Source organism: Puccinia triticina, chromosome 13A, assembly GCF_026914185.1.
Source record: "Puccinia triticina chromosome 13A, complete sequence".
Lineage (NCBI taxonomy): Eukaryota > Fungi > Basidiomycota > Pucciniomycetes > Pucciniales > Pucciniaceae > Puccinia > Puccinia triticina.
In genome coordinates this window covers 1,068,118-1,090,267 of record NC_070570.1, presented here as the reverse complement: position 1 = coordinate 1,090,267, position 22,150 = coordinate 1,068,118, and the positions used below count along the sequence as shown (strand labels likewise).

The following is a 22,150-nucleotide window of genomic DNA, read 5'->3' as shown; positions in this document are numbered from 1 at the left end:
GGTTTGGCGGGTGGCTGGCTGGATTGTGGGTGGGTCCGGTCGGGCGGGGAGGGGGTAATGGGTCGGGGGCATTTTCACTGGAGGGGGGGGGGGGGGGGGGGGGGGGGGGGCGATTGGGGGGGACAGAGGTGGAAGAAGGTGGAAGAGTTGGAAGGTTTGGAATGGCATACAGGTCCGGTGGCTGAAGTTGACAAAGTTGTTTGGTCAATTTTCAGGCTACCGGACCCGCAAGCTTTCCTGGCCTTGCTGTATGCAAAAATACAAAGGGTCAATCTACAGCCAAAGCGAAAAAGCTTGCGGGTGCGGGAGGCCAAAAATTGCCTGCTGCATTTCAGCCACACACCTGTACAGCTCCGCTGTACAGGATGTCACATTGCCTCCGGGCGACTGGTTGAGCTTGATTTGCGTGTCGGGCCGACTGTTGGGTGGGGCAGCTAGTCTAGGCGAAGCGGCTGATGGGGGTAAAATTGCACCAGGATTCCAATGGTGCAACCCTCAATACCCCAATGTTAATAATGAAGGAAATAGCATTTTTCTTCCGATGATATTCCTGTATGCAGCTTGACATACAGGACCTATACAGGCTTGAAGGGCAGTGGCTGAGATTCCAAAATTGGGCCTGCCGGACCGCAAGCTTTTTCGCTTTTGCTGTAAATGCACGCCAAGTTTTGACTACGTGCACGCCAAAAAGGCGTCCAAAGCCTTGGTAAGCCAACGTTTTAGGCGTGCACGCCTACTTACGCCATAAAAGATGGCGTAACAGCTCCCTCACTCCAAAAGGAGCTCCAGAAGCGGCATACATTTCCACTGTACTCCACTGGGACTGGCGTGCATGCACCTCATGCCCACCCTGATAGCACCTTGGCATGAATTAACAGGAGTACACCCCTTGACACGCCATATATGTAGCTCTGGAGTATCCACACCCAAGTACCAACGTTGTAAACGCTGCGCTGCGCTAAAAAAAGCGGTCATTTAGCGCAGCGCAGCGGTCACATGGCTACGTCCCAGAGGCAAGTAGCGGAAGCTGTTGAAAAAACCGCTGCGCTACTCGCTACGCGCAGCAGTTGACTGCTACCCACCCAGGGCAATTAGCGATAGCGCAGTGGAAGTGGAAATCCGCTGCGCTATCCGCTAATTTAGCGGATAGCGGAATTTAACTGCATGTTAAACCTCTTTTAACATGATTTAGACCATTTTCTTTCTTCTTTTTCAAACCGCTGCGCTACTGCTGAAGCGCAGCGGTTCAGCGCTATGTGACCGCTTTTTTCAGCGCGCTAAAATTATCTTTTTTTTTCCAGGAAAACAAAAAGCGGTTAGCGCAGCGGTCTGGCCGCTGCGCGCAGTGTTTAGCGCAGCGGCACAAAAAACCGCTGCGCTAACCGCTTCGCTGCGCTAAAAGCAGCGCAGCTGTTACAACGTTGCAAGTACACCCAAGTTGGGTGTCCATCAGCCCAGCGGCCAAGTCCCTGATCTCTCCTCTCCTCGCCATTCCACCAACTACCCCATGGCGCACAAAGCCACCCCACCGGCCAACATCACCAGCAATCCACCAACCAACGCTCCAACCCCACCGACTAATGCCGTGATGGTTTCTCCGGAGATATGGGCACAGATGCAACAGCTGCTGGGTTTGCTTCCAAACTTGGGGTTGTTGGCGGCATCATCGACACCTCCCCCAGCATCTTCAGTGCCTCCAACTTCTTTGGCGGCGGCTTCTTTGGCTTCTTCGGCACCATCCCCAGCAGCTCCTCCAACTTTGTTGGCGTTGGCGGCGTCGTCGGCACCTTCCCCGGTAGCTCCTCCAGCTTCCTTTGCTCCAGCGTCGTCGGCACCTCCCCCTGGGCATTTGAATTGGTGGAAGCTCAATTGAAGTCCGACCAGAAGAAGAGAGCCTGATCAACGGTTACCAAAAGGAAATCAAAAAGAATAAAAAAAGCAATAGCAACAACGATTGAAACGAGTGCAATGATGATTGCGGCAGCAATGACGTTGAGCTAGATTTGGAGTGTTCTGATAGCCACATTGAAGAATCCGACGACAGCAATGACTCTGATGCCATTCCGTTTGAAAATAGTGACGGAGATAATGATGATGAGCAAGAATCTCATCTTGGTGACATTGCCGGAGATGATGATAAAGTAGAATCTGATTCCGCCGCGGGAAGCCTCTCTTTAGCGGTGAGGATTTCCCTAAGTTTATTTATGATAACATGAAACTGATCAATCAATGATTTATTCAGCTCTATGAATCCCAGATCCCCCAAAAAATTTGGCCGCACATTGAGGGGATTTTTGATCCCAAACCGGACGGTAATTGTGGCTTTTGATGTGTTACCAAAGCGCTTGGATACAACAATGATGAATGGTTCGAGGTTAGGGGGGAGATGATCAAAGAAATTGAAGCAAACCTTGAACTCTACTCAAAACTACAGGGCAACAGCGAATCCGTCAAAAAGATAATCACAGGAATTACTTTGAAAACAATCAAGTCCAAGGTTACTCGCGCAAAATGGCTTGAAAAGATGGCCCATGGCCAGGTCCTTGCAAACTTTTATATTCAACCGATAGTATTCCTTTCTTTAGAATGCTGAAACACCTTCCTTCCCCTAAAGCTTGGACCCAAAGACTCCAAAGATACCGATCCAATCTACCTTCTCCACACCAACAAAAACCACTGGGTTTTGGTAACTATGAAGGGGGAGGATAAACCCATTCCCCCCCCTATTCTGGCCACCCGTCTGATCTCAGGAAGTGGAGCTGGCTGGCAAAATCATATCCTGAACGGCCTGAAACTCTACACTCACGCGTGTTGAGTGAAGTGTTTTTCTTCTTGTTTATTACACTGTTTCCTGCTTTTCCCTTTTCATTTCATCTATTTTTTTATTCTTGGTTGTTTTCTATCTACTCCTTGGTCTATTGCCGTGAATCAACAACAAGGAGCTTAAAAAACCAAGTTAAAAGCCCCTAGTTGGATTTGGAGCCCGTAGTTGGATTGGCGTGCAATCCACATGCAGTGCACGCCAACAATATGCCAATTTGGCGTGCAAGCCAGTTTACGCCAAGAACTGTAAAATTTGGTGTGAGCAGCCGTGCACTCCAGTGGAAGAAATGGGGACTCCTTGGCGTGTCTACTCTTGCACGCCAACAAATTTGGCATGCCAATGTCCTCATGCCTCAAAATTGATAATGATTGGTGTATGTATTCCTGTACGCCCAATAATATGGTGTGCATCCCTTGGCATACATCTTTGAGCACGCCTCAAAACCTGGCGTACTGGCTTGTATACTCCAATTTTATGGCGTGCACGTAGTCAAAACTTGGTGTGCATTTAGATTGACCCAAATAAAAATTGTGTGTCAAAGAAGAAATTTTGCAAGACTTGTGCTTGCATGACATGCAAATCATTTGCAAAAGTGTAGAATTGCGAGGCAAAATTTGATTTTTGCAATTGTGGTGTTCAAAATTGATTTTCAAACCACTTTCTACATAAAATCATAAGATCTACATGTCCACACTTTTGATGGGGTGAAAGTTGAGGGTTCTCTTCATTTCAAGCGCCTCTCAAAACTTTGATAAATCTTATGATTTTATGTAAAATGATATTCAAAAATCAATTTTGAACACCCCTAATGCAAAATGCAAAATTTGCATGTCAACAGCTGATGCTCATCAAAAGCTGAGCAGTAGGCATTGACTGAGCCTGTGCCAAAGGTGTGCAATGGCTGAGCCTGGGCCACAGCTGAGCATTGGCTATTCCAAGCCTGATACAAAGCCCAGTGTCAGCTGGACCAAGAATATTCCAAATCTGAGCATCAGCTTAGCCAAGGCTGGTCCACAGCTGAGCATCAGCTGAGCCAAGGTTGGTCCACAGCTGAGCATCAGCTGAGCCAAGGCTGGTCCACATATGAGCATCAGCTGTTACAGGAGTGGTAAGAAGCTGAGCATTGGCTGGGCCAAGATTGATCCAAAGCTGAGAATCAGCTGAGCCAATAATGGTCCAAAGCTGAGGATTGGCTGGGCCAATGATAGTCCTAAGCTGAGGCTAAGCTGAGCCATGACTGAACTAAAGCTGAGCATCAGCTGGGCCAGGACTGGTTCAAAGCTGAGCATGAGCTGGACACCAAATTTGGCCTCTTCACAACTCTATGCTTGTATGTAGCACAGAAAGATGAAATAAATAAGGCCTTCCAGCCCGTCCATTTGACTGGACAGATCTCCTTCAGGAAGGTGTGGCAAATGGGAGGGCAATTTTTTCCCTTAAAGAACACTGTGGTGATCCAGATATGTTGCATGAAAAAAAAACTGCCAAAAAATCAGCTCAAACCCTAACCTACTTGCATGTGTTTGCATATTATTGCATAAATAGACAAATAAAGTTGACCCTATTGTCTCATTCCAACTGCCCAGCTAACACTGTCAGTTTGAAAGATAGTCCAACTTAGGTTTAGTACAAGCCATAACTAGGCAGAAAATAATATGAAACAGTAAAATCATATATATATCTAAGTTTATTAAAAAATTCAAGGGTTTCCCTTATATACAAGCAATCACAAAAAATAAAAAAAATACAAGCTAAATTAACACAAACAAAAGAAAAATTATAATTGACTAATTATATATTTATGTACAAAAAAAAGCAAAGGATTTAACAAACTCCCAGCCTGTGACATGCCACTTGTCAAAATGGAACATTTGTGATTTGAAATTTGAACACCCTTAAGGCTTTACCTGGATCTACTTGGAGTTATTGCATCTCTACAAAATATAATTATGGTCCTTGGAGGGCAGTTCAAGCTTTATTTTGTGGCCCATCTACAAGCATACCATGAATGATACTTCTAATTATGTCTGGGGAAAAATATGAAACTGGAAGGAATTGCCTGTCAGTGTGCTGTCTCACTCCAACTATTCCCCACTATCTGATTGAAGCAATGTTTCAGACTCTGAAGAGGCTATTTATTCTTCATAATGATCTTGAATCAACCCCTTACTCTTCAAAACATTTTTTGGTAGTGCAAATGTCCCAGAACTAGAAATTTATTAAAAAAGCCACCTGGATCTCTCCTTTCCACTGAAGGATACTCCTCAGCTATCTACATTTTAATTAAAGGCTAAAGAAAATATGTTGATCAAGTTGCACATGTTCATAGTTTCTTCATTTATTTTGTTTATACAAAATTCCTTTTGTACTTATCTTACTGGGAATACTGGGCTGGTCAACTTCAATTCCCATCCCCATCCTCCATTTGAAGCACATGCCCCTGAAAGTCCACTCATGGCACCCCTACCATTTTCCAATTATCAAGTACAAAAGCAAAAGTTCTTGCAAGCACTCCCACCCCCTCAAATTGCTCCTAGTCCACACAGCAATCAGGTTGAGGCCAGCTACCAGAAGCCCCTCTCTGGCAATGTGAAATCCATTTTGATTGCTAGCATTTGTTTATTTGTTGGATTTCTCTATGTGTCTGCCATTATATATTTTTTAAAACCTGAAGACCCTTTGTTACCCAAGCCCAGATAGAATCCAAGTCTCTAACAATAGGTCAGTCTCACAATTATCATATCAATCTACTCAAAATGAATCCACAATTTGACCACCAGCTAATATTATCTTATTTTTATTTTCTGCAAGTGCCACATTTGGGTACATGGGGTACTGTTTCCAAACATGAAGACTCATTGGAGACACATTACAAATCTTTTACACACACAATTACACTTTATTTTCCCCAAAGATCATCAAATCATATATGGCATGCAATCAACTCTTCTGCATACATTTTTTCAAAACTTTTTTATTTTTCTAGCAGGAGTATTATGCTCAAAACTCTATCTATCCTAATTCAATTTGATGTACTGGTAGCCCATGTTTGCTAGAAGTCTGCAAGATATCTGGGAAAGCTGGTTGTATCTCCTTGTGACAAATATTGTCTCAACTCATTCTGTATGTTTCCTTGCTATTGTTTCTGGAAGAAATATTACCATAAGAGCTCTATTTAACTCAATGTTCTGGATTGGTAACTATATGTAAGCCAAATTTTGAGTAAATTTTAGACTATCTGTCAAATACCTCCTTGCAAAACATGAGAACACAATTCAAAATACTGCATTGAAAAGTATTCATTTTTTTTAGTGAATTTTTATAGATGAGGTCCCAGCTGATTTAATCTACAGGATGCTATAGGAATGTGCTGCAAATCAAGCTTCAGATCAAAAACAACATTATTTATAAACTAGAGGCCAAAGCGGCTTCGCCGCCGCAGGCAAGGGTGGGCCACTACAGTTACCTGTCAACTTACCAAAAGGGACAGGTCCTTACCGGAGTTCATGCTTGTCCGCTGCGCCGCTACAAATGACTTTGTTAAGTCTGAGTAATCCCTGACCTGACCATGAGACATGGTTTGATCATGAATGGGTCTGTTTCAGTTGGATTCAGCCCGCCATCCCGGCGGTAGGTGTTGAAGTACAGCCATCTCAGACTTTCTTACACATGGTTCGGAAGCATAACGTGCAAGGTAATCTAGCCGTCTCTACTCCAGCCCTTTTCTTTCTAAATGGCTCCCTCGACCACAGTTTGGGCAGCAAACGTGATATGTTGGGGTTGTCTCCAAAAGGGTATCGGTCGCCGCTGAAGCTTTTTGGAGGAGGTTTTTGTTGGCTGGGTCGGGCTGTTTGGATCGGGCTCAGCGGCTTTCGGTTCGGGTGGGTGAGGTATCTTGCGCTGGTGCTGGCACGCTGAGCAAGTCACATTAACTTTGTGTCGGTGGGAGCTCGAGCCTAAAATAAAATGAAAAATGCAGAATGATATGTCAGCAAGAAAGGCGTGGGATATGTTGGCGTAGTTGAAATAGAAAGAGAGGGCTCAGTTTTTTGGGACTCAACGAAGTACCCGGGTTGTCGAGGTATGTCCTGGTATGAGCAACAGGTGGCATGATCGACAGATGCTTCGTTTTACGGAAGGGTCCCTTATACCGTTGGCAGAAATGTGTATCCGGTGGCGTCAGCTGCGAGTCGGGATTGGCTTGTCAAGTGGGTTCAGTTGGATTCTTACATTCGAACGACAGCCTTTTTGAAGATCACTTTCATTGACTTGGTGAGTATTCGACTGAGGCCGAGGATCGGTAAATTCGCAATTGGTTGACAGGACTTTGCTTTCCTGTTTTGTTTCTTTTGCCTCAATCCATGACCCTGGCTCCGTGGCTTGTGTGCCTTTCTCGAATCGTTAGGTTTGACATGGTCGTTTCTAGGAACTTGAGCTCGCCCCGGTTCACTAGGGGTTGATGTGACTGTTGCCAGATAATGGGCCGCTTGATGTAGAAAATTTAGCCGTTGTAAGACCTCGCTGTAGAACGACAACAGGATGTGAACAAAGATGACTCCTGGACGGATGGATCACTGATATCTTGACAAACTTACCCGTTCTGGACGGCCTTCGGATTGGGACCCTGGGCCGCACCGCGTTTGGGGTTTTTCTGCGCCATCTGAGAGAACACGGCCCATGCGAAGCATAAGACTTGGAATAGCTTCCGGCCGGCTGCTGCGCTCGCGGGCGCGGGCGCCAGCTTGCCAAATTCTGAGTTTTGGATAAAAAAGGGCACAGGGTTGGAGTGGGGATGCTGTGTGTATGCGCCACCGCAGCCACCGTTGCCCACTCGAGATTGACGGTCAACAGAGGTCAACAGCCAGTCGACTCCGCCTGGAAACCATCTCTAACGACTCCGCCCGGAAACAATCTCAAAAATACATACATACCTGGATTGGCTGAGCTCGATCAAAAAAATATAGCAGAATGTTTTCCCAGCTTTCTCGATCAACCTCGCGCTCATGCCGCCCGATCAAAAACCACCTCCAGCCATTCCGAGCCGCCAGACCACTCTCAACCACCACCCCATCCTCGATCTTCAAGCAACATGATCTGATGGTCAAAGCGTCCCAGACCAAGGAAGGCCAAGAACTATCCAGGCGATGGATGACTAACTCATCCACCTCTCGAATTGATTCCGATAGAGTAAGTCAGAAGTCATGATTGCTTGATGACCACGCGAAACTGACTACAACATCCATCATCCGGTATCTTCAGGAAACGATCATCAAGCTGCTCTACTCGATCGCCTCCAAGCATGAAGTCGAAAGATACCTCAGGATTTTCTCAACCGCAAACACCTTTGCAGTCCTCAAAGTGGGCGGTGCGATCTTGTCTGAGGATCTAGAATCACTCTCCTTGAGCCTCAGCTTCTTGAATAAAGTAGGATTATATCCGGTCGTCTGTCACGGAATGGGACCTCAGCTCAACAAGGTACCTATTTATTATGCCATATGGATAGACCTCAAGATCATCTTCGACTGACCTTTTCCCTCCTTCTGTTGGTCATATCACTCTAGTTACTCGAGGACGCTGGGGTCGTGCCGGATTACATCGATGGAATCAGAATCACAGACGCCAAGACGCTCGAGATTGGCCGACAGGTCTTTTTAGCCGAAAACTTGAAACTCGTTGAAGCCTTAGAAAAACTCGGCACCCGAGCCCGACCGATCACCAACGGGGTCTTCTATGCCGACTATCTTGATCGGGAGAAGTACGGCTTTGTTGGGAAGATCAATAAGATCAACAAGGAGCCCATCGAAGCCAGTATCCGGGCTGGTGCTCTGCCGATCCTCACCAGTCTTGCAGAGACTAAGGACGGTCAGATCCTCAACGTCAATGCGGATGTAGCCACCAGCGAATTGGCCAAAGTCTTGGAACCCGTTAAGATCGTCTTCCTCAATGAAAAAGGAGGACTGTTTCATGGAGTCACGCAGGAAAAGCTGGATGTTATCAACCTAGATGAAGTGAGTTCTCGCCTTCCTCTTATTACTACCACTCTCCTGCTTGGACTCACACCCTCTCTTGCCATCTCAGGAATATGATAGCCTAATGAAACAAGAATGGGTCAAGTACGGCACCAAGCTCAAGATTCGTGAGATCAAGGAGCTCTTGGATCATCTTCCCCGTTCTACCTCGGTTGCGATCATCTCTCCAGAAGATCTCCAGAAAGAATTATTCACCGATTCTGGCGCTGGTACTCTAATCAGAAGAGGATACAAGCTTCACAAACATTCGAGCGTCGATTCGATCGGAAAAGACCGTTTGCGGAACGTCTTGCAAGAGCGTGACCCAGATGTTCAATCCGGGCAAGTCAGCGTCTCCGAAATCTTTGCCGATCTCGAGGACAAGAGTTACACGATCTATGCCGATGAGCAATTCGATGTGGTGGCCATGATCTCCCACCCTCCCAACAAAGTACCGGTGCTTACCAAGCTCTTAACCTCACGGAATGCGGTCTTGAACTCGATTCTGGATAACGTATGGGCGTCGATCCGGACGGACTTCAAGAAGTTATTCTGGACCTCGAACGGAAGCGAGGGCGAGACCAAGAGCTGGCACTTCGACAAGGCCGACGGAAGCTTCACGCGTGCCGGTAAGAGTTTATTCTACTATGGGATCCAAGACGTCGAGGAGGTCGAAAGCTCGATCAAGAGCTTTGTCGATGATGGCCGGGTACCACGGGCCTACCTACCGATTGTCCATCGAAAACTTAGTTCGACAACTCCGTCTGGCTCATCGCAAGCCTCCAGCCCAATGGGTCAAAAGCGACAATATGCGACAGCCGCCGGCCAACCAACGACGAAAAAGATCGGCCTGATCGGAGCCCGTGGGTTTACCGGTTCCCAACTAGTCTCGCTCATCAACGGCCACCCAAACCTCAGTCTTGCTCATGTCTCATCTCGCGAACTTGCCGGCCAACGGCTTGGAAACTACGACAAGGCCGAAATTATCTACGAAAACCTTGGTGCTCGAGAAGTGCAGGAGATCGAGAAGAGCGGCGAGGTGGATGCGTGGGTGATGGCCTTGCCCAACGGGGTCTGTAAACCGTTCGTCGACGCTATCGAAAATGTTCGCTCCACCCAAAACTCTGCCTCTCATAAGGGTAGCGTCATCGTTGATCTGAGTGCTGATTATCGCTTTGAGAAAAACTGGACCTATGGCTTGCCGGGTGCGCATTAAATTAGGAATCTTCTCTCTCTCTCTTCCTACCTCTGCACTGCTGCACCTCGCTCTCTCCCTTGATTTGTTTCTTAGTTTGCATTGCAAATCATCATATGTTCACCTTCCTCACTACCAAATTATTCCCTTTTCTTTCTCTTGATGTGTGTAAAGCTTTGAAATTTGGACTGTTGATTTAAAACTTCTTGGTTTTTTCCCCTTCCTGCTGTCAATCATTATGCTTGCTATACAATAAAAAAATCCAATATCGTTCAAATTATCCCAACAAACAATGGGTCAACGTATAACAGAATTGTACAACCGAGAAGAGATTCGAGGGTCGGTCCGGATATCGAATCCGGGTTGTTATGCGACGAACATTCAACTCTTACTGGCGCCGTTGATGCCTTACATAGGAGAGAATGGACCGACGGTGTTTGGGATCTCAGGGTACAGTGGAGCGGGGACGCAGAAGGGGAATGTGCCGAAGATCAGCGGGGCGGAGCTCGAAGGAAGTGTCCGGCCGTATTCACTAACAGACCACATCCACGAGCGGGAGGCCAGTTACCATCTAGGGAAGCAGATGACCGGTGGCGAAGCGTCGGATTTCCAGGTGGCGTTTATCCCCTCGATCGCGCCCTGGTTCAGCGGGATCATCGCGACCGCGTCTGTCCCACTCAAGACACCCATGGACGCGAAAGATATCCACAAACTTTTCGAGAGCAAGTATCAGGACGAGAAACTCATCCAATGGTCCAGGCAAGGCGTCCCTGATGTCCGCCTGATTGCTAATAAACACGGCTGGGTCGGCGGCGGATTGCAGGTCCATAGCTCCCGTAACAGAGTCGTCGTCGTCGGCGTACTCGATAATCTCCTCAAGGGCGCTGCGACGCAATGCTTACAGGTGGAGTCTCACCCTTTCATTTCATTTCATTCTCGTCTCGTCGTCCCATCTTGCTCTCCTACTGATGAACAAAACTGCCTTGGGCTTGTTCTGTTTTCGCGGCTCTTAGAACTTGAACTTAAGCTTAGGCTTAGATGAGTTCGAAGGAATCCCTCTTTAGACAAACAGATCCCGCAGTGATTTCATTCATTGTCTCCAATTTTTACCAAACATCTTTCCCCTTTTACCTCTTTTGACCCCTTCACCCCAGGAAATCTAAACAAAAAATGTGTCGATGTAAAGTACCTACTACATCCACAAATACACTCAAGTAATTACTTATCTCTTTTGCGCGTTATCATCGTATTTTTCTTTGTCACATCTGTCACATCCCGAGTATACCAACTCCTCCACTTTTTCTCATTTCAATTACCATCATCATTATTATAACAACAACAATTGGTGAGCATTGACCGTAGTGGAACATACCGGTAATCAGGGTCTTATGCACTTGCGGCCCTCTGTCAAGACAGCCGTACCGGTTTAGGCCGGGTACCATTGGGGTTGCCAAAACCATGGCAAATTCGGCAGAGAACTGGCTACTTGGCGGGCCAGTGGCGGAAACTCAGCTTCAGTATCGCCGTGCCCACACGAAGCAAGACCGATTTGGATATTCTGAAACACAGAATGAAAGCACATGGTGTTTCTGATTTCAGACGCTAAAATACAGAAATCAAGGTATTCTACATGGAAAACATAATTCTGTATTTCCAAACATGAAGGGTCCTTGCGTAGGACTAGAGAACACCTTCAAGTCTTACCCTCAGTTTTTCATATCACTACTTCACCAAATTCACTCGCGTAGAAAATGTTTTATGCAGTCCCACTAAATGCCCTGCTTCTCGCAATAACCTGGCAACATTCTCTTGTCAATAGCACCCCCATGTGTTCTCTTGAGACCTCATTGCCTCAACTCCAAGCACGGCAAATCAGTGAAGTGGACATAATCAATGAGCAAACGTTGTGTGGAATACATGATGAGTTTTCAAAATCCAGTAAACGTTTGATTCTTCTGGACAACGATGTGGGTTTTTTTGTTTTTGTTGAAACTTGAAGCTCTTAGGCTTACCATACTGAAATATGAGCTCTTAGGGTACACTGAAGCCCCGAGATTGGAGCAATTCACCCACGCACCACGCAAGAGTCCACAAGGCCTTACGGCGCCTTACTGATGACTTAAAAAATGAAGTTTGGATTATAACGGCTGCAAAACTTCCGGTTCTCGAGGAGCTTTACGGCGACATTTCAAAGCTCAATCTGGCGGGCCACAAGGGCGCACAAATCAGTACAACTACGCGCTCACAAAAAAACCTAGGACCTCCGGCGGCAAAAAGGATTGATTTGCTTGCAGAAGAGGCTCGGGCAATCTATTCCGGTAGGTGAACACTTAAGAGAACACTTTAGATTAGAATCTGGAATTCGTTTCTCTATATTTGATGCAGATTTGGGTTTCCAACCTTTCATTATCAGAGGGTTTTATTTCATTAGATTTGAAGATTTTTGTTCAAATAATGGCTCCTTAGAGAGTAGGTTTTCCATCACTGATAGTATATCCAATAGATATTTTGAAAATTGAACCAATCATTTTTTTACATCTCGCAGAGTTCGCATCCCAGCTGGACATACTTCTTGCGTCAAAATTCAAGGATTATGAAGGAATATATGACTATAGATCTAGTGACAAGTCAAAGTTGACACTCAGATACAAAGCATTCTATAGCAAGGGCGTGTTAGCTAAAGCACGGCTTGAAGGAATAGACTCCACTTCTGACTTTGGAATTTCCATCGGAGATCTCGAAATGGATGAAGCCATGCATGTGGAGATGAAGAAGAAAGGATTTCCATCGATAATCGTGCAGGATACGGCTCAACAAGATATAAAATCAAATGAAAAACATGGTAGCACTAGCAGTATCTCTTCCAGCACGAATCACCCAGGCAATACGGTTTGGGAAACATATGCTTCCCACAGATTGAATACTCATGTAGATGTTATCTTTTTCTTAGAACGCTTGGCAGGTTCTCATAAATCATATAAAAGTCATGGCAAACCTTATAAAAGGTTGCTTGGAGGAATCCTGCAGGGGTGTTTAAAGTTAAAATCATAAATTTTTCAAATCATAAAATCATAACACTTTTGAGTGATAATTTTTTATGTACCATTTTAGAATCATTTTTCTGTCTTGAGTGATTGGGTGTTACATGCTTTTTTCAGGTAAAATTTTTACAAATTTATGGTGTTATGATTTTATGCAAATCAACTTTGAATTATCATCAGTTTTTGCATCTTTTGATGTAGATTTGTTGCATTTTCTGACATCATATATCTTTTGGGAGCACTGCGTAAACTAACCGCTTGGGCAGTCTTGTCCAAGCAGATATTGGACATAATTGGTTTGACGAGTCCCGCGACTTGGACCCGGTAGCTCGCAGAACACGCCGGACAAAATATATCCGATAACTGCTTGCACAAGTGATGTGAGTAGGCTGGAAGTCTTCTCCTCCATCCAATGCGAGCAGAAGTAGTTTCAAAAAGTGGGAAAGCTCATAATGCACATTGGTTAGCGGAGAATCGAGTATCAGCGGGCGCTCAAAGTTAAGGAAGTGTGGGGCCATATTCGCTAACAGATCCCATCCACGGACGGGAGGCCAGTTACGGGGAGGTACAGCTGAAGGCTTTGCAGTGTATGCTTAACCGCTGTAGCCTCCGAGTCCTATGAGCTGCAGAGCGCAGAGCACCGTCGTGTCTGGCTTGTTGCCGCAGGACAGCTTCTGTCGCGCTCAAGACGCTCCTGAACGCGAAAGACATCCACAACCTCTTCGGGAGCAAGTATCAGGACGAGAAGCTCATCCTATGGTCCTGACGACTACAAGGCGTCTGTCCCCGTCAGGAGGGACTTACCCCTTAGCTCCCCGAGCTTGCGCACCAAGAATGGATTTTGAAGGTAGTTTGTTTAATTTTTCTACAGCTCACCTACCACACCCGCCCCTATATTGTTAGCTCACTTTCATCAGAAGATGCTGCAGAAAATAGTGCAGTTTTTTATATTGCCAATGATCCCCTCTATGTTCTGGAGGAGAGCCAACTGTGGAAACCAAGTTGGTGAGCACAGACCCTCTCCATGCAAAATCCATATTTTGGGTGGATTTGATGTTTTTATTTGGAATGGAAGGAATATCTTCAGATAGCTCAGATTCTATAGGTTGGACAGGCACAAGCCAGTCTTCAAACTCAGCAAATTTAATCTTGAGAAAATTGTGGAAGCAAGGAATGATACACATCTGAAAATTCCTTCCACCCAAATTTAGAATCTAGCCCCCGCAAAAAGGGGTGATAAGGCGCAAGTCCCTCCTGCCAAGGGCTGTCGGAGGCTCGTTTCGCAAGTCACACGCCCGCAGCAGCGAGGGACTTGGTTAAGTTAGCGTCTGTCCGCCTGATTGTGAATCCATGTGGTGTACATTTTTTGGAAGGTGTGCGCCGCAGGAAGTTCCTTTTGCACGTCCACCTTCCTAGGGAAGCCCAAACCTCCCACTCCTGTGGTGAGTTCCAGGCTTCCCAATGTGTGGGTCGACTGCATGAAGAGCCCTTCTGGCTGGCAAAGCCGTAAGACTTGCTCAGCGCACCCGCGCGTGTCACACAAACATGCGCGTGTACGGTTGTGGACACAATGTGTCACAGAAACCTGCACAGGTTACATGTTTTTGTTACAGTTGGCCTCACAGTACCACGGTCAAACCCTATTACCAGAGCAACATCAGACCTCCCACTAGAGCTGACACTTCACCTAACTTAACAAAGTCCCCCCTATGCGGGGCTGAGTGGTGAACGAAGTGCTGCCGACCGCAGGGAGGGACTTAGGACTAAATTGGGGGTTGTGGCGTGTAGGCCATTGCAGGAATGGGTGGTTCAACTTACACAGGCTGTAGCTCACTTGGTTTGCGAGCTACATATGAGGTCTTGGGCATCAATAGATACCCTGGTATCTTGGCTATCGTTCCGTCTGCTCAGAATTCTGATACAACTCGTCAAACAAAAAAGAAATGATGAAGAAGCCAAACAAAAACTGGATGTGCTCGGACCCCCGGCCGACTCAAGCACCGCGCCAGATGAGGGTTGTTCTGGCTTGCCTTGACTCATTTCAAAAATTTACCAAAAATAGTCTGGTGGAATGATTGATGGGGGGGAGAGCTCTAACAATTGGCGCCACGGAGGAGCTTCTAAGTTTTGGTAGCTGGAATGGCCAGTGTTGAAACTACAGGCTGCAAAACTTGAAGACTGCATTTCTGCCACTTTTTGGTGGGTGGCCTACGCGCCACGACCCCCACATTAGGCCTAAGTCCCTCCCTGCAGGAGGGGTGGCTTCGCCACCAGCCAAACTTAAGCTCCACCCAAATGAGCTACCACCCAAACCACCACCCGAACTCCGAACTCCAACCTCCCGCATAGGGAGGGACTTTGATAAGTTAGACACTTCGCACCCGGGTATCTGCGGCGGGTGCGGGTACCTGCCTGAATTTTGACCCAGACTGGACACCTGCACACGTACCCGGCACCCACTAGTGGTTACCTGCGTACTTCCACAGGTACCTAGTACCCGCCAATGGGCACTAGGGGCAAGCAGAGCTGTACAGACTGGCAATTTGTGCGCGGGTACCCGCCTGAATTTGGACCCAGACTGGACACAGGCACCCTCTGGCAGGTACCTCTGCATTTCCACAGGTACCTGCCCGTGTACCCTCCAACGGGTACTAGGGATCAGCTCTACCTCCCACAGTATCACTACACTCAATTTTAAGTTTTAACCATGTGTAACAGAAAAAAAGAACTGTCATCTTTCAAATAAATACAAAAACCGTTTCAGAGTACTGGATATGGGTTTACAAAGAGGTCAAAAATCACGATAAATGAAATATGAGGAACTTTGGTCAAGATTGAGGATCAAGTAAACCTTATCATTAAATTATCCTGGTTTTCAGCATAGGTATGGCATATATTTTACACATACATTGCACAACACATTTGGTATGATTCCAGTTCATATTAAAGTTACTTTGTGGCAGACATGAAAGTGCCTTCCCTTCCAACCAGCATCTAAATGAGCCCCAACCTAATCTATGACTGAATTCAGTGATGGAACTTGCATGCAAGTGCCAAGCAAACTCCCCTTGTGGCTAACTGTATAACTTTTTTGTTACACAACCAAACAGTTTACAATGTTCAGGGATATTTTAACGTTTAATATAATCTGTGCTATGAAAATTATGGCAATATTATGTCATCAGACCATTACATATGAGGGCTGCACATTAGTCATCATCATGCATTGCCAAATTCCAACCTCATGTAGACCTGGTTACGCTGAGCTTTGTATCAATTTTATTAGCTTAAAAGAGATGCGCAAATCTCTCCTTTCAAATGAAGCAAATTTTCCATTTTTCTGCTGATGTTCACATTTTTACAGTGCTTTTCTTCTAGGATTCTACTCTAACAGTGGCACACACGTCCCCGGTTAAACCTGACCCTAACATACTGGTACATGGCATGTACATGTTACATGGTGTTTACATGTTACATGTTGAATAGTGCATGTGTACAAGTGTTATGTGGTGTGTGTGCAGGTTGCTTAAGGCTTACATGATGTTTGTGCATGTGACAGGTGGTGTGTAAATGTCACATGCTATACATGGGCTACATTGTTTGTAAACTTCTTGTATGGGGGTTACATGGTGCGGGACATTCATGCAGGGTACTTGGGGGTTACATGTTGCAGGAACATCTTACATGGGGGTTGTGTGTTGCAGAAACATGTTAGATGGGGATAATGTGCTGCAGGAACATGTTACATGCTGCACAAGCTGGATACATGGGTTAATTGGTGTAACTTTTACATGGGTTTACTTGTTGCTGGAATATCTACATGGTGTTTATTTGTTGTGGAAATATGTTGTACGGGGGTTACATGTTGTGTAACAATGTTATATGGGGGCTGTGGTGCCCAGGTCACATCCATACCATGCCTACTGTTCTAAGCTCTCAGCCTTCTCTTGCTCATCAGTGACTGGCCGCTCTCTACAGAGATAAAAAATGAGAGATAAACAAAAAAGGATGGAGGTTGAACTAAGTGACCTCTCCTGATCAATCAAATCCATCTGTTCATCATTGAGAATGGCTAGTTATCAGAAGATTCTCTTTTGCTCTAGCTTTGAGACCTTTGGTACTTACTTGGATGGGGGTAACTACTCTCTGCTTCATTTTTCTCACATTGTGAGATTTTGTTCACCAGGGCATGAAATCTCCCAACTCCTCTCCAAACAAGTTTCATAAATGGAATCCTGAAGGGGGGCTTTGCCACATTGAAACAATACCCCCCCCCAAACACCAGAAAACCTGCCAAGATTTAGAATGTACTGTAAATTCATACAAAATCATTTTTTTGAATCAAATGATGTACATCTTTGGCCTGTATGCTTGCAGTCACCATCATTCACCAAAGCTTGGTTTCTCTCCTGCAACACAAAAAACACCTTCAAGTCTTAACCTCAGTTTTTTTTTTTCTTATCACAACATCTGCAAATTCACTCAAACAGAAAATGTTCTATATGATTCCATTAAATGCCCTGTTTCTCATAATAACATGGCAACACTTTCTTGTCAGTAGCACTCCCATGTGCTCTCTTCAAAAATCATTTCCTCTACTTCAAGCACGGCAGATTAGTGAGGTGGATGTAATCAATGGGAAATCCTTTTGCGAAATATATAACGGCTTTTCAAAATCCGCCAACCGTTTGATTCTACTTGACCATGATGTGAGTTGTTTTTTGTTTGTTTGTAGGAAGCTACTCATTGTATATGTTTGCCAAACTGAAATATAAGATTTCTAGGGTACAATCAAGCCCCCAGACTGTAGGAATACACCCGTCAACCACGAAAGAGTCCTTCGGGTCTTACAGATCCTTGCTGCTGACCCACACAATGAAGTTTGGATCATAACGGCTTCCAGACTTTCAGTTATTGAGGATCTTTATGGTAAAATTCCAAACCTCAATCTGGCTGGCCTCAAGGGCACACAAATCAGGAGAACTATGTCCACAGAAAAAAAACTAAGACTTCCGGCGGCAAAAAGAACTGATTTGCTTGCAGAAGAAGCTAGGATAATCTATTCCAGTAGGTGAACACTTAAGGGAAAATGTCAGTGTAGAATCTTGAGTTTTTTTTTTTTTTTTTTTTTCTCTCCATATTTGATGCAGATCTGGGTCTCAAACCTTCCATTGTGAGAGGGGATTATTCCATTGAGATTCAGGATTGGTGTTCAAATAATGATTACTTGAAGAGTAGGTTTTCCAACACTGATAACATCTCCAACACCTTTTTGTTGATTGAACCCTGCATAATTTTGTTACATTTCACAGAGATGCAAGACCAGCTGGACAAAGTGCTCAGGTCAGATTTTAAGGATTATGAAGGACTGCCTGATTATCAAACTAGTGGCAAGTCAACAATAGAACTCAGACACAAAGCATTCTATAGCAAGGGTGTGTTAGCAAAAGTACGGCTTGAAGGACCAGACCCCCGGTTTGACTTTGGAATGTCTGTTGGAGATCTCAAGATGGATGAAGCCATGCATGTGGAGATGAGGAAGAAAGGATTCCTGTCGATAATTGTGCAGGATGTCCCTCAACACATAAAATCAAAGGGAAAACATGAGAGCACTAGCAGTGCTTCTTCCAACAAGAACCACCCAGATACAAAAAGTAACAAGCTTTGGCAAACATATGCTTCTCACAGATTGAAGACCCATGTAGATGTCATCTCTCTCTTAGAACAACTGGCAGGTCTCCATGACAAACCTCATCAACACTTTTTTGGAAGGATCCTGCATCATCATCATTAAGCCATGTATGTAAATATGTAGATGAAATAATACTATATGAGCGCACAGCCTAAATTGAGCCATTCATGTTCAGAAGTGGCTACTTTTTTGTATGCTGATGTGGTTTGGGGTGCACCCGCAGTGGCAGTTGTCCGCTGGCAGTGTTGCCGGTGTGCGTTCCGCCCCGCCAGCCTCCAACCAGCACCTCGCCGCCCATCCGGACCATGCCCGCCTCCCCGCCGGCGCCGAGCCAGCCGACCATCTCCATCGCATCCTCCGACCCGCTCGCCCACCTCTCGCGCACCCTCGCCCAGCACCAGACCCACCTCGTCAGGCTCTACGCCTCGCTCGGCCACGCCGACCCCCAGACATGCGCCGCTAACAAGATCTCCGACCTCCACGTCGGCATCCTCGACACCATCGAGGCCCAGGCCAAGGAGGCCGAGAAGGAGGTCGCCCAGCTCACCCACGCCGTCGCCCAGCTCACCGAGCAGATCAGGCAGCTCAGGATCAGGCTCGGCCATCGCGACCTCGAGGCCCAGCTCGAGATCCCCGCCGAAGCACTCGTCCCCAAGCTCCAGCGCATCCAGAACATCCTCAACGACCTCTCCCAGACCAAGTTCGACCGCGAGATCCTCGTCGAAAACCTCCTCAGACGCCTCGAGTCCTTCGCCCCCATCCTCGGCGACCAGTTCATCCAGGATGCAGTCACAAAATCAAACCAGAGCCTGCGCATCGGCCAGATGTTCGGCGCCAATCTCAGCACAGAATACATCTCCCGGCTCGAGAAACAGTCCCAAGAGTTCGAACTCGAAGTCGTCAGTCCTGTTTCCCCGATCTCTCTCTCTCTCTCTCTCTCTTCCATCAAATCGATTGGTTAATCATCAATCACACACATCCATTGTAGAACATGAAGCATATCAAACTTAAGAGCCACGATTTTGTTTCTCTTTCCAGTCTCGACGCGCCCAACTCCTGCTAGAACACATCAACGAGATCTTCAACCTCTGGGGCCATCTCGGCATCTCGCCCGCCTCGCCCTCAGCCAACCCCACCGAGGACCACTCGGACATCGACCCCATCGTCCTCGCCCATCTCGGCTTCAAGGACGTCGCGGTGACCGTCAACGGGGACATCAAGCCGATCGGCCACTGCGAATCTGTCAAGATGCTGCCCACCACCACCAACCTCGAGAAAGTACGGGCCCGGCAGACCTGGCTGGACGCCGAACGGCAGAAGCGCGAAGAACAGATCCAAACCTGGTACGACGAACTGTGCGTGCTATGGGCCCGAGTCAGTGTGCCCCTTCTTTTCCTACACCCGCAGAAGAGGGGCTGATCTGGGCGGGTGCAGTTGGGTGTGCCAGAGGACGAACAAGAACAGTTCGTCGAGTCGTGGCGAGGGCTCAGCGAACAGTGTGTGGAAGGATACGAGGCTGAACTGAAGAGGATGGTCGAAGCTAAGAAAGAACACATGGTTCTCTTCGTCCAGAAGGAGAGAGACTCGATCATCGAACTCTGGGACCAGATGTATGTCGCCGAAAACGAACGCGCTAACGTCTCAATCATGTATTCCGGTGAGTTTCCTCGTGATTTCGTCATTTTGACGCGTTCATCGCGATTTAAAAAAAAAAAAAAAAAAAAAACGGATATTGACAGCTTTTTCTAACAGACGACTATTCTGAAGAACTTTTGGCATCGCATGAGAAACTTAAAGTCCAACTACTCGACGATCTGAGCGATAAAAAAGTGCTACTGAATCTACTCAACAAGTACTTTACATTACTACAAGAAGCACACGAGTTGGAGGTTGGTCTAGATCTCCCATCGACTTTCAGAGCATGGCTGACCGGATCTTGCTTCCTTCTCTCTCTAGGTTGCCGAGAAAGATCCAAATCGGTATGCCAAGGGGAAACGAGGGGATCCAGGCAGACTACTAAGGGAAGAGAAGATCCGGAAAAGGGTGACGAAGGAGAAACCAAAGGTCAGTGTATTCGTCCCATTTTCTCCGACTGTTCCTGATCATATTTCCTGGTTCTCCAACTATCTGCAGCTCGAAAATGATCTTAAAACGTTAATTCCTGAATGGGAAAACGAACGAGGTCGGCCATTTATGGTCAATGGTAGTCGATTTCTTGAAGATCTTGTGATCCGGTTGGAGCAAGAAGCCGTATTGAAAACCCAAGCGTCCGGGGTAAGCTCCCCGCTTATATTCGTGTGACTCGCTCTAGTTTCCCTCCCGCCGTACTTAAAAAGGGACACATCACTTTATGTGTAGCGCTCCAAATCGACGATACCCCCAGCCCAACCGGTGAAGCGACAACAGACGGGAAACATATCGCGGCCAGGCTCGCCTGCGAAGCGGACGCGGACGGGCGAGACGACGCGGTCGAAGGGAGCGGCGGGAAGCGGGGCGATACGGGGGAGTGCGAATCCGTTCGGGACGGTGTCCGCGACGCCGCGTCCGGGCTCGAAGGCGGGCAGCATAACCTCCACCACGACGGCGACCCGGCAGCAGCAGCAGAAGCTGGCGCCGCAGACGACCGGCGCCAGCTCCGTCTACAACACCCGCACCCGCAGCCACACCCATCTCGCCCGGCCCCCTGGAGCCCTGCAGTACCAACGCACCGGCTCGTCCATGTCCTACTACAACCCCGTCACGCCCTCCCCGATGCCTCGTGCCCCCGCCTCTGCGGCCCCCACAGAGCTCACCGCCACCTCCGAACACCCCGCCGCCCTCGAGGAGCCGGCGGGCTCGGATCTCGGCCACCCGGCCCCATCCAGTCGCTCGGTGTCCGCCCAGTCCAGCTGTCCGGGCATCCCGCCCGGCTGGCCCACCACCACCGTCCACCCTCCTCCTACGAATGCTCACCAACAGCTGCCAACTCAGATCGGAAAGCCGCCGCCCTTCGCCACCAAGAAATACACCAGCTTCGCCCCGCCCACCGTCGGCCTGCTGGGCAAAGGTATGCCCGCGCCCCCGCTCAAGAAGGGCATCTTCAGGCCCCGGCCCTCGGCCCTCCCCCCTCCGCCCCCGCCGCCGGCCCCCTTATCCCTCATCCACCCTAACCATCCGCCCCCATCTCCTCCCGACCCTCCTCATCCTGCCGACGGCGATCATCATCTCCCGGCGCAGTCGGCCGGCCAGAGTCGGGTCGTCTCGGGATCCTCTGACGCGTCTGCTCTCGACCAGCCTGTCACTTCTTTCATTGATCTCCAGGACCATCACCAACCCTCCCACCAACACCAGCCGCTCGGAATGGAGGGCCCAAACACCCTCGAGGTCCTCCAGCTCGATCCTATCCCCTAA

General features: G+C 47.4%; 5 protein-coding genes across 5 annotated transcripts; 4 read left to right on the top strand and 1 right to left on the bottom strand.

Annotated features, from left to right (window-relative positions):
* Positions 1 to 1,605: 1,605 nt before the first annotated feature.
* On the top strand, positions 1,606 to 1,899 carry PtA15_13A108 (uncharacterized protein; the record flags this gene model as incomplete). Its single annotated transcript, XM_053162272.1, has 1 exon — positions 1,606 to 1,899. The coding sequence occupies one exon, from the start codon at positions 1,606 to 1,608 to the stop codon at positions 1,897 to 1,899; it is 294 nt and encodes a 97-aa protein (XP_053026264.1).
* A 4,654-nt stretch (positions 1,900 to 6,553) lies between these two features.
* PtA15_13A107 (uncharacterized protein) lies at positions 6,554 to 7,484 on the bottom strand (the record flags this gene model as incomplete). Its single annotated transcript, XM_053162271.1, has 4 exons — positions 6,554 to 6,780; positions 6,886 to 6,968; positions 7,055 to 7,345; positions 7,420 to 7,484. 4 exons carry the CDS (start codon positions 7,482 to 7,484, stop codon positions 6,554 to 6,556), a joined length of 666 nt encoding a protein of 221 aa, XP_053026263.1.
* A 308-nt stretch (positions 7,485 to 7,792) lies between these two features.
* PtA15_13A106 (uncharacterized protein) lies at positions 7,793 to 11,091 on the top strand (the record flags this gene model as incomplete). Its single annotated transcript, XM_053162270.1, has 6 exons — positions 7,793 to 8,011; positions 8,084 to 8,299; positions 8,386 to 8,832; positions 8,903 to 10,037; positions 10,339 to 10,931; positions 11,041 to 11,091. 6 exons carry the CDS (start codon positions 7,793 to 7,795, stop codon positions 11,089 to 11,091), a joined length of 2,661 nt encoding a protein of 886 aa, XP_053026262.1.
* Positions 11,092 to 11,778: 687 nt separating this feature from the next.
* PtA15_13A105 (uncharacterized protein) lies at positions 11,779 to 12,947 on the top strand (the record flags this gene model as incomplete). The annotated part of the gene is made up of 4 exons (XM_053162269.1): positions 11,779 to 11,994; positions 12,063 to 12,345; positions 12,573 to 12,881; positions 12,943 to 12,947. The coding sequence occupies 4 exons, from the start codon at positions 11,779 to 11,781 to the stop codon at positions 12,945 to 12,947; spliced, it is 813 nt and encodes a 270-aa protein (XP_053026261.1).
* A 6,118-nt stretch (positions 12,948 to 19,065) lies between these two features.
* On the top strand, positions 19,066 to 22,150 carry PtA15_13A104 (uncharacterized protein; the record flags this gene model as incomplete). The annotated part of the gene is made up of 7 exons (XM_053162268.1): positions 19,066 to 19,659; positions 19,799 to 20,134; positions 20,195 to 20,417; positions 20,513 to 20,649; positions 20,717 to 20,824; positions 20,894 to 21,034; positions 21,119 to 22,150. The coding sequence occupies 7 exons, from the start codon at positions 19,066 to 19,068 to the stop codon at positions 22,148 to 22,150; spliced, it is 2,571 nt and encodes an 856-aa protein (XP_053026260.1).